At 36.7% G+C, this 11,522-nt stretch overlaps 1 protein-coding gene across 3 annotated transcripts; it reads left to right on the top strand.

Moving 5' to 3' along the window:
- Positions 1-1,587: 1,587 nt before the first annotated feature.
- On the top strand, positions 1,588-9,361 carry LOC128993510 (D-2-hydroxyglutarate dehydrogenase, mitochondrial-like). Of its 3 annotated transcripts, XM_054417464.1 has the most exons (9): positions 1,588-1,725; positions 2,032-2,279; positions 3,061-3,258; positions 3,595-3,788; positions 3,919-4,087; positions 4,931-5,100; positions 5,623-5,739; positions 6,479-6,647; positions 7,589-9,361. In XM_054417464.1, exons 2-9 carry the CDS (start codon positions 2,033-2,035, stop codon positions 7,843-7,845), a joined length of 1,521 nt encoding a protein of 506 aa, XP_054273439.1. In that variant the 5' UTR covers positions 1,588-1,725; position 2,032; the 3' UTR covers positions 7,846-9,361. The 3 variants fall into 3 exon arrangements, with proteins under 3 accessions (XP_054273439.1, XP_054273442.1, XP_054273440.1); XM_054417467.1 differs by lacking the exon at positions 2,032-2,279 and having other exon boundaries at positions 1,590-1,725; XM_054417465.1 differs by lacking the exon at positions 1,588-1,725 and having other exon boundaries at positions 1,753-2,279.
- The last annotated feature ends 2,161 nt before the right edge of the window (positions 9,362-11,522 follow it).

The following is an 11,522-nucleotide window of genomic DNA, read 5'->3' as shown; positions in this document are numbered from 1 at the left end:
TTACTTTTATCCTGTTATTAGCTTTTGAGTTGAAATTTATATACCTGCCTTTGTAAAAGTGGTGTAACAGCTGACCAAATGAATAAATAAAATTGCGTCTACAGTAATTAATTAGCCTCACAAGGAGTAGAGCAGCACTATACACAATGATTCCTTTCTTAGTGAGCGTCTTACTACCCAAAAGGAAGATGCCTGCCAAGTTTCAGGTTCCTAGGTCTTATGGTTTCTGAGATTTCGTGATGAGTGAGTGAGTCAGTGGTATTTGAGCTTTATATATAGATTACCGTACTTATTTTTACAAAATCGTGTTTTATGCTCAATTGATTAGGATTATAGATAAGCTGAATGCTGAAGTAAAGTTGGGGCATAGATAAAACATACTCCCTTAGTAGATTTCTCATCCTTATGGAACAGCTGAAGACAATTTTATTGTTAGTTCTGTACGGTTTATGTAGAGGTCGTGTTTTGTTTACAATTTGTTTCCCGTTATTACCATTGAGATATAGATTATAATTATACTAGTTGCTGTGCCCGTGCTTCGCTACGGGGTGAGAATGCAGAAAAGAATAATTCGGGTTTACTTTAAGATACTATAATATACTATGAGAAACAGTTACAACACACTTACCAGGAAACATATATAGGCAAAAGCTCAATCCTGCTTATTGATTATTTAAATTAAGATCTCTTATTAAAAGGAGAATTGTTTCTTGGTGCCATGTGGTTAATGAATTATACTTTTTCATATATTTTAAATACTATACACTACATAAAATGATAGTACTGTAATATTAAACAAATTAAATTAAATAGCAGAACAGCATTTCTGACAACAGCTGTAGTTTCATAACAATGTTTTTTCCCATGTTAATCTTATGGAGAAATAAAAAAAACTTTAAAGGACTCCCAGGTCCGACTCTCTAAATATTTCCCTAAAAAGAAAGTTTCCTGCACAACTTCACGTTACGCTCTTTCCAATGACACCAAAAACATGTCAATCGGTTCAGTAGTTTCGGAGGAGTAATTGTCACAAAAAACCTGCTTGCGTATTAAATAAGTATAGATTATTATAGCTTATTATTATTATTATAGTTATTATTATAGCTCAGTGGTTATTACAGCCATTTAAAACCTCGTTTAACCAAATAATACGATCTAATCATAAACAATGACTTGTCCCCTAGTTAAATAACCAAACAGTAAAGCACAAATCAAGAAATTAACCCTAAAATAATAGAAACAAAGTTTCGTCGACACTAGCGCCCATGTGTCACGTACATGAACTAGACACGAAAAACGTGCTTCAAAATTTACAATGGGATGAGAAGTCTACTTGTGTTGGTTTATGGTTGGGGTCATTGGTGGAAAAAGTTAATTAAGCTCAAGGGAGTATGTTTTATCTATGCTCATTGCTCTTAGGCACTATAGATATCTCAATGGTGTTTACCATGGTGTTTACCAACGCGAATAATTAAAATTATGTGGCTAGGCTAGAGTGGCAGCGTTGGAATATTCTTGGTTCAAGATTCGGTCCGCCAATCAAATCACCACAACGTTTTTATCATTCAACAAGAATTGAAATGTCAAACAAAATATCAACAACAAATAAATATCTAACCTTAAAAATAGAAAGCCACAAATCAGTAGCTCTAGCTCGTCATGTGCCCTTTGTGTCAAAGTGGCTGATAAAGAAATAGGCTCGTTGTAATTTTGAGTCAATAAAATGTGAGTAGTGATTGATTAATTTAATACACTTTATTACTATTTTATGTTTTATTCAATAGTCGATTTTTATCGAAATAACTTATAGGAGCATCAAGCAGACCTAATAATAATAAAATGCAACATTTTAGTATGTGACCTGCACACAAACCAATGAAAATAGGCTGTTTACCAAACCTTTTAATAGGCTACCCATATTGCTTTAGGCCTACTGTTAAAACCAACACACCATTTTACAAAACTAAACTTAACTTATAGGCCTATCCTAGTTTTTACAACACTTTTTTACCTTTTTACAAAACTTTGCAGAATGTTTTACTTCAGAACTTCAATAAACCTTGTACAGATACGACATGGTTTGCATTTCTCAGCAAAACATTTTAAACAACCTGAAGTCCAACTCACAAAGGATGTGTACAAGGTCAAGCGTGGAAACTATTCTGTTCTTGACGATTCCCACATAAAAAAGTTTGAAAATATATTAAGTCAAGAAAGAGTATTGACGGATGCTGAAGAACTGGATTCCTACAATACTGACTGGATTAAAATGGTCCGAGGTGTGTGCTTTACTTTTAAGAACTTTTAACTAATGTCTATCACAGCTTAAAATGTTGAATTAAATGGGTACACAGCTATTCTGTACAGAGTTTTTCTCATGATTTATTATTAATCATCGTGGCTTTTATACCAAATAAAAGAAGAGTTGTGTAGCTCAGTTCACGATTTGAACCTTGTAAGAAACGGTAAACGGGTAAACTTACTGTAAGTTAGACTCCCGATTATCCATATCCACGATAATGCCTGATGATCATCCACGATTAACCTGACTTAAGTTAAAATACATGGGAATAACTAACATTGACTTTGTAGGCATATTAAACAGTGTGGTAAGCAATAGGCCTAGTTTAAGTACTTACCATGCTTATAGTCCCGAATGTAATAGTTAAAAGCTTTAATATATGTTTAGGTAGCCTAATGATACCACCTAAATGCAGTGTAACTAGGCCTACCTTTAAACTTTCTTTCTTTTACCTACGTCTATTTACAAAACAAAAAATATCGTTGAACCTAAGTATATGCCTAGTAATAACAAGCATCAAAACACATTGAAATCTAACTGTTTAATTTAACTCATTAGTCGTAAGTAAATTGGTGACTCATCTGTGGTCTATTGTTCAATTGCCAGATGATGGATCTGCTTACACTAAATTTTTTGGTCAAAGCTATGATCATTCAACTTAAATGATTTTATTTTTGTTTTGCGATTGTGGTTACTCCCCAGCGTCAATAATCCACCCGTTCAACCATTACTACATTAACATGTCCCATATTTTTCAGGTTATAGCGGAATAGTGTTGAAACCAAAGAGTACAGAAGAAGTATCGGCTATTCTAAGAGTCTGTAATGAGAACAATCTTGCTGTGTGCCCTCAGGGCGGAAACACAGGGCTGGTGGGTGGTAGTGTTCCTGTTTTTGATGAAGTCATAATCTCAACGTCGTTAATGAATAAAATCATCAAAATAAATGATATACCAGGTGAGTTATCTTACTAGGCTACCCCTAATGCTAAGGGCGTTTCATTGACAATTCAATACTTAACATTACCGTTATTTTCTCCAATTATTTACTTTACACCCCTGATACTATCGTAGGCTACAGTACCTTGCCATTTCATGTATGTAAGGGACCCTGAGACAATTTACTGGCCAAGTAAACTGATTGAACACCAGTTCCAGGATACGTATTGTAACCTGTTTTACTCCTCTAGACTATCCATAACTCCATGTTGGCTGTGTTTTCGAAACATCAGAAAAACCTTGAAAGTAACAAACTGATTATAATGTTTCTTTTAAATCTCTACTGTTGTTTCAGGAAGCATAGTATGCCAGGCAGGCTGTGTGTTGGAGACATTAGACAATGCCTTGGCAGATCACGGACTGATGATGCCTCTAGACCTCGGGGCCAAGGGCAGTTGTCACATCGGAGGCAACATCGCCACCAATGCTGGAGGTCTGAGATTGCTGCGCTACGGCAGCCTGCAAGCTAATACACTCGGCCTTGTTGCGGTATAGTATTTTGTTCATCTAGGAAAGGAGAACTTAATTATTATGAATAGATATTTTAAACCCATTAAATTGTTGTACTTCTCACTGAAAGACTGATTAAAATAATGTAAATTAATTTGGTGCTTTGCAGGTGAAGGCTGATGGTCAAGTGGTAGACTGCATGAACACACTCAAGAAGGACAACACAGGTTACCATCTGAAACACCTGTTCATCGGCTCTGAAGGAACTCTTGGATTAGTCACTGAGGTTGCCATCCAGTGTCCTCCAAAACCGCAGTCTGTCAGTTTAGCACTACTAGGTTGGTTATCTGAAGGAACCATAGGATTAGTCCCTGAGGTTGAAATGAAATTAAATAAAAATCTCTCTTTATTGAGGCGAACTCAGTCCTTTCTTACAGTTGACCTCTGAGGTTGCAGTCCAATGTCCTCCCAACTTCATCCAAATCCAATGTCATCTCAGTAACTTATGTCAGTAGTTTAGCATTACCAGGGAGGTAATATGATAATACACAGCCACTGTCGGCCATCCATTGTCTTTTTAACCTTAGGGAAATCTTTAAGCTTAGCACTAATAGGTATGTAATCTGTAGATACTTTTTGATTATACAGTGGACTCCCTCTTATCCGGATACCTTTTAACTGGACATCGGTTTAACCGGACTACAATCTGCGGAAATGACATCTCTTTAACCTGACAATTTTTATCAGCACATCGGTTTAACGGGACTAGATAGGCAAGAAGTGGGCTGTAGTGAAACGACTTTTCTCATGGGAAATATTTGAGACCAGTGATCACGTGTCTAAATACAATGCTCTCCTAAATTTAAGTCAAATACTGTATACAGAATTCATTTAAACGGTCCGTTTTAAAAAGTTTTTGGGGATGTCGGTTTAACCGGAAAACCGTTATCTGGACTGGCCTTGGTCCCGAGTAGTCCGGATAATAGGGAGTCTACTGTAGGCCTAACCACTCTTGAGGTTATCCATTGTTCTTCCAAATCACAAGATATCAGTTTAATCTTGTTCTTTCATATTTATTTACATTAAGCTGCTATTGATTGCTAAAGTATGAACTTATTTGAGATAATAAACTTTTTACTGTATTCATACATGCTTTGTTGTAACATTTGTGTTTGCTGTAGGTGTTGTTGACTTTGACCACGCATTGAAAACTTTCCGCTTGGCTCGCTCAATGCTTTCTGAGATCCTTTCTTCCTGTGAACTAATAGATGAGAACTGCATGCAACCTGTAGTCAACACACTCGGTGTTCGTAACCCATTGGGCGAACATCCGTTTTATGTGCTAATAGAGGTATCTCTGATGTTTTCTAGTTGTCAGCCTGTTTTATGCATGAGAAAAATATTTTAAACATCAATTGGATTATTCAAAGGTCCTAGAATAAAAACTAATGACAAATTCTATAACAATTCTGTCCAATTAAGGATGTAACAAAGAGTATAAGGGCCAAGGTGTTTAGGATAGCAAGCTTACGTGAATCAGAAGGAAGCGCAAGTAAGACAAACCTTTAGTGTTTTGTGTATGTGGTGAAATACACAAAACACTAGAATATTTTACTGTCACTGACAGCATTTTAACTTAGGAAGAAAACTCTCTCGTCATTAGTTATCATGCTGTCGGTGACAGTAGATTATACTAGAGTTTTGTGTATATAGTGTAAAGCTTTGTGTGTTTGTGCCAGTTTAGACTCATTTCCGTACAAATATGTTTTGTTGAATTATTAATTGTAAAGAATTTTGGTACAGTAATTTACTGACTTTTTACTTGTAGTAGATTACATTTTGCCATTATTGATGAGAACATTTTGGTTTTGAGGTGTCAGGGTCCAACGCAGCCCATGATGAAGAGAAGCTGAATGCCTTCCTGGAGAGTGCGATGGGAGAGGAAATCGTTGCTGACGGAACTGTGACCAATGAACCTTCGCGAATGCAGGTCAGTGCTGAAAAAGATAGAAAACGTCTATGTTTAGTTTAAAAATCCATCAATTTTACCCTCAGGTTTACCGTGGGTGACTATAACTGAGTGAATGTCAAACTTGGTAAGGGTGGGTGAGAGTGGCGAGGCGTGACGTGTAAAGCACAGAGATGGCGGGAACGACAAATGGCAGGAAATTACGCTACTGCCAACCACAAGGAGTTAATTACCCTCGAAAACCAAAAAATGGCCTGAGGACCGATCGGGTCGGCACTACTTTTTTCTAGCAATTGTTTGCTAAACATGCTCTGTGCCAAAAATGATTGGACCAAATTAATTTTTTTTAAAATCTTAAGACTTTTTGTATGGAAACTTAATAATTATGATAAGGAAGTGTAAAAACCCATCATGTAGCTAAAAACAGATCTACAATCCTGTTTGGCACTGCGGCAATTAAACCAAAAACTAATATGGCATTTAACGTGTTAAACATGTAAGATTTATTCCCTAATTAAATAACATTAAGTTAAACGAGTACTTAGATGGGCTGATACTGTAATGGTAATAAAGTACATTTTTTAGTAAAACATTAATAGCTTAGTAAAAACAAATGATTTTGCCAAATTCTATCAAAATGTATCCATAAAAAAACAAACTACAACAGTTTTTATTCTCCTTAAGAATAACATGGAAATTTTAAATTAGCCAAACAACAATCTTCAGTATACTAAATTATTTGTTATCTAAACTTTTGCAGACCATCTGGCAATTGAGGGAGAGGATTGCCGAAGCGCTGCTGAGGAATGGATTTGTTTACAAGTACGATGTTTCACTGCCACACGACAGCTTCTATCAACTGATACCTGTCCTGCAAGACAAACTAAAAGGAACCGATGCTAAAATTGTCTCAGGCTACGGACATTTAGGTGGGACAGCTACTTGTTACATCCATGTCTTTATAAATAAATAAAAAATGTACTTATATTTAAAAACTGCTTTTTAAAACAAAATTTTCAATTATCCTAATATAAAAGCAGAAATGTAGGTTCCATAATCATGGGGCTAGATTTTTTAGGTTTAAAACTGGACTAAAATATTCTTAATCTCTAGGCTTGAAATAAATAAGTGTAGCTATAGGACCAGCTGCTATTACAGTAGACTCCCTCTTATCCGGACTCCTTGGGACCGAGGCCAGTCCGTATAGCGGGTTTTCCGGTTTAACCAATGTCCCCAAAACCTCATTAAAACGGACCGTTTAAATGCATACTATATGACAGTATTTGACTTAAATTTAGGAGAGCATTGTATTTAGACACCAGATCACTGGTCTCAAATCTCTCCCATGAGAACAGTCGTTTCAGTATCGCCCACTTCCTGCCGATCTAGTCCGGTTAAACCGATATACTGATAAAAATTGTCCGGTTACAGAGATGTCATTTCCGCCGACTGTTCTCGGGGGAAAGATTTGAGACCAGTGATCACATGTCTAAATACAATGCTCTCCTAAATTTCAGTCAAATACTGTGTAGAGTATGCATTTAAACAGTACTATTATAACAGAATAGCTTCTAGATCATAAGTAAAAAAACTTTATGTTTATATTACCTGTGATTCACTTACTTACACAGTCGTTTGCAGTGGCAAAGGTAAAATAAACCTTGAATTTGCTCAGATTCATTTAATTTCATTTTCATTTCATTTCATTACTGAAAATAAACAAGTGTTACTATAACTTTTACTATTTTTTTTTTTTTTAGTTTATAGGTGGAAATCCTCATTATGTGACCAAAAACGTAAGCCCTATTTTCATTATGTCTGTCTCTATATGTAAGAGTATTTATTTACTAACTTTTTAAATTTTAACTAGGTGATGGGAATCTGCACCTGAACATCTGTGCGCCTCAGTTCAGCCCAGAGCTGCTGGCCAAGATTGAACCGTTTGTCTTTGAGTGGATAAGTGAGCGAGGAGGCAGCATCAGTGCTGAACACGGCATCGGCTTCAAGAAGACCAAGTTCTTACGATACTCCAAGTCTGACGCAGCCATCCACACCATGAGACAGATCAAACAGCTCATGGATCCCAAGGGGATTCTCAACCCCTACAAAGTTCTGCCTATGGAATAGTTTCTAAATTGGTTGATACAGTACAACCTACCATTTTGTCATCTGGTATGAAACTAAGGAATGAATTACAGATAGGTTGTATTTTTCAAGTGCCTTGAACAATCTAAGTCAATTGCTGATTTAACCATGTGTCTCTAGTCTTCACTGTAGGTCTTAACCATACTTTTTGGGTGGTATTTGTCAGCCAAAAACACCCACTGTTAGTTTACGTTATGTTATTAATGTTTACAGTTTCATAGGACTCCAACCATCCAAATTGCTAACAGAAAGAATTAAAAAAACTTAAAACCACAGTAATAAGAATCATAATTAAAGAAGGTAGAAGCCATGATTGCAGCAAAATCCAAAATCCTCTCATGTGGTCAAGTATTGTCTCCTGTAGTTAGGGAAACATTGTCACTGGTTTTTGTGTTCGTGGCAAAATCTTGCACATCTTCCCCAGTCTTGGGACTTGGTAATCGTCTCCCGCAGTCTTGTAGACATTATCTTTGTCTTCTCTTCTGCAACCACAATAGTAAAGGTGCGTTTTCCTCCTACATCAGTAACCACGCTGCATGCTATGTGGTTAAGCTCAAGAACGCAGCGCAAAAACTTTTTCCTAGAAATCCAATGTCCTAGGAAGCCAATGTGTTGCGTGACTATCAAATTCCCTGTGCCCACAGTAGCGTTCTGCTATGGTCGAAGACAAAGAGATGGACGAAGGTGTAGACTTAGCCCTAGCTTTACTGTACAACAGGTGAAAATGCTGTCGTTAATTAACTATTTAAAACTGAGGATGCTTTTAGTATTCTGATAAATGGGCACCCGATGGGCGATGAAGTAAAATTATGAATATTTTGAATTTAGGTTAACTAACTACAGTATCAGTGTCCCTGTCTTGTTGACTAGGTGCGTAGTGACAATCAGAATGGGACAGAACTTTCAACTCAGACATACAGTCAATTAATCTACTGTCGTCATCACCAGTAAACCTGGTAGCATCACTCAAACTAGCTTTCTCCATATTTATAATGTATTAAATTAAAGCAACCCATTTCGGCCGCGTGGTTAACAACTGACTGCTCTCAAAGCAGTGCCCCCAATCACGCTGTGCGATTCGTGCTGCACGGTTAACAGTTAGTCGCGCACCGTGTCGCTACGAAAACACTCCCATTGGTTTCAAAGGGATCGGTAGCTTTGGCAACCACGTGGCACGAAGCAGCTGTGTAACTGGCTTAACCGCGACGTTAGGAAAACGCCGCTTAAAAGCTCGGCTTGATTCTGTGTGCCCATATTCTATAAAATACCCCAAAATTCTGTAAAAATGCAACTGTCTGATTTTATTATCATCTGAATGTGGTATGATCCTAATTCATTCGGATGATTGGAGCTCTACTGTACTAATTAAGTTCATAGGCTTGTTGATAGACTTATCTACATCCAATCTGGGGAATCCTATTGTATACTTTTGAAAATTGATCTAAAACAAATTTATTGTGTTCTTTTTTTTTATTAAGGAAATTGACAGGAAAGCAGGCTTACCTTTAAATAAGTCCATAGAGACACATAAAACATCACAAAATTAAAAGTAGAAATTTTCGTGGTCACTGACCACTTTTTCAACCACTGGAGATTGGAGAAATGGCAATGGCAGTTGCAATTTGAATCTATTACACCTTGTCAGGTTTGCCAACACAGATGAAGAGACTAAAAATTGTTTTTACTGTTGCATATGTATGAATGTGTTCACTTATTATGAATAATCCACTATATTTACACTGTTCTGTATTTACACATATGTACACACACATATTAAACATTTTTTATATACACTAGCCTGCTATGGAAGGTGAGGAATGGGGTTTATCTTAGATTAAGGTTTGGTGGGTTTCTAGAATGGGTGAACCATTGGTAGCTTAGTTCCCATCTTCTCAGTTCTGAGGGGTTAAACCCCATTCCTCACCTTCCATAGCAGGCTAGTGTATATAAAAAATGTTTAATATGTGTGTGTACATATGTGTAAATACAGAACAGTGTAAATATAGTGGATTATTCATAATAAGTGAACACATTCATACATATGCAACAGTAAAAACATTTTTTAGTCTCTTCAACTGTGTTGGCAACCCTGACAAGGTGTAATAGATTCAAATTGCAACTGCCATTGCCATTTCTCCAATCTCCAGTGGTTGAAAAAGTGGTCAGTGACCACAAAAATTTCTACTTTTAATTTTGTGATGTTTTATGTGTCTCTATGGACTTATTTAAAGGTAAGCCTGCTTTCCTGTCAATTTCCTTAATAATTCCTGGCAAATGCCCTTTTTTTTTTATAAGATAACCTTATTGTGTTCTTTGTTAGTTTAAACTGTCATCAGTTGTTGGGTAAATGTTTTTATACCATATTAGGCAAGTATCTAAGTGTAATTTTTGCTGTAACAAAAGTATTTTAGAATTAAGTAGATGAAATCTATCTTAATCTATCAAACTTTTTCAGGTTGCTTTATCAAGTTTTTAATTCAGGCAAAGACAATAGACAATAGACAATTAATCTTTATTTACACATTCATTAAGAATAGTAGTAGCGTCAATTTACAATTTTTCTAAATGTGTGGTTGAGGTGTTGTTTAGTCAAAGACCTGTTGATGGTATTCTTCTAAGGAATAGAAAGGTCGATTGATGAGCCATTGATGCAAAGCTGGTTTGAGGTCATCTTCTGACTTGCTTCTTAGATCTGGAGGTAGCCTGTTGTAGATTTTCATTCCTGCATATGAAGGTTTCTTTTCAAACTGTGCCGTGCGATGTTGTGGAAGGTTGTACTGCATGGTGTTTCTCAGGTTGTGTTGGTGCATTTCGCCACGCCTTGTAGGGTTATTTCTTACTGCAAATAACACAACTTCCTGGATGTAGAGTGCTACAAGGGTAAGTACTTTGAGTGACCTGAATGCTTCCCTGCAGCTGTCGAGTCTGTGGAGTCCTGCAGTTATTCTGACTGTCTTTTTTTGTTTTCTGAGAACTCTTTGCAAGTTAGTGGCAGAGGTTCCACCCCATGCTACTAGTCCATATCTCATATGCGACTCGAAAAGTGCAAAGTATGCTACTTTTGTTGTCATGTCATCTGTTGCATTTTTTATATGTTTAAGAGCATAGATGGTTGAACTTAATTTTTTACATATATTGTCCACATGAGGGGTCCAGGTTAAATTCTTGCCGAGTGTGATGCCCAAAAACTTAGCTTCATCTTCCACTTCTACATCTGGGAGTCGTGGCACTTCTTGAGATTTACGGCCAAAAGCTATTTGAGTTGTTTTAGACGTGTTTACTGCGAGATCATTGTTATAGCAGTATTGGTAGGCCATACTGAGTGACACATAGGATTTTACTTCTAGATTTTCAGCTAGTGGTTCATTAAACACTAAGGTTGTGTCATCAGCATACATAAGAGTAAGGCAGGCGTCTCCTATTTGTTGCGGCAAATCGTTGGTAAAAAGAATAAACAGTACCGGACCCATAACTGACCCTTGGGGGACTCCTCGATTTATTGGTTGAAAATTTGATCTTGTTTTTCTTATTAGGCTGTTATCTCTGTGCCTTAGTTCTACAAACTGACTCCTGTCTGTAAGGTAGCTTTGAAACCATTCTCTTACTATCCCTGATACCCCCAGGGAATCCAGCTTTTTAATGATTAGCTGGTGGTCAAG

Source organism: Macrosteles quadrilineatus, unplaced genomic scaffold (genome assembly GCF_028750875.1).
Source record: "Macrosteles quadrilineatus isolate MER2022 unplaced genomic scaffold, UCM_ALF_1.0 Scaffold_4__1_contigs__length_99947679, whole genome shotgun sequence".
NCBI classification, from domain to species: Eukaryota; Metazoa; Arthropoda; class Insecta; order Hemiptera; family Cicadellidae; genus Macrosteles; species Macrosteles quadrilineatus.
Note: the sequence above shows the minus strand (reverse complement) of the source record. Positions and strands in the feature narration are given on the sequence as shown.

Coding starts and splice junctions, on each gene's coding strand:
- LOC128993510 (XM_054417464.1), top strand. CDS start 2,033: ATGTTTTACTTCAGAACTTCAATAAACCTTGTACAGATACGACATGGT. Junction 3,259..3,594: donor CAAAATAAATGATATACCAG/GTGAGTTATCTT, acceptor CTGTTGTTTCAG/GAAGCATAGTATGCCAGGCA. Junction 6,648..7,588: donor CTCAGGCTACGGACATTTAG/GTGGGACAGCTA, acceptor AATTTTAACTAG/GTGATGGGAATCTGCACCTG.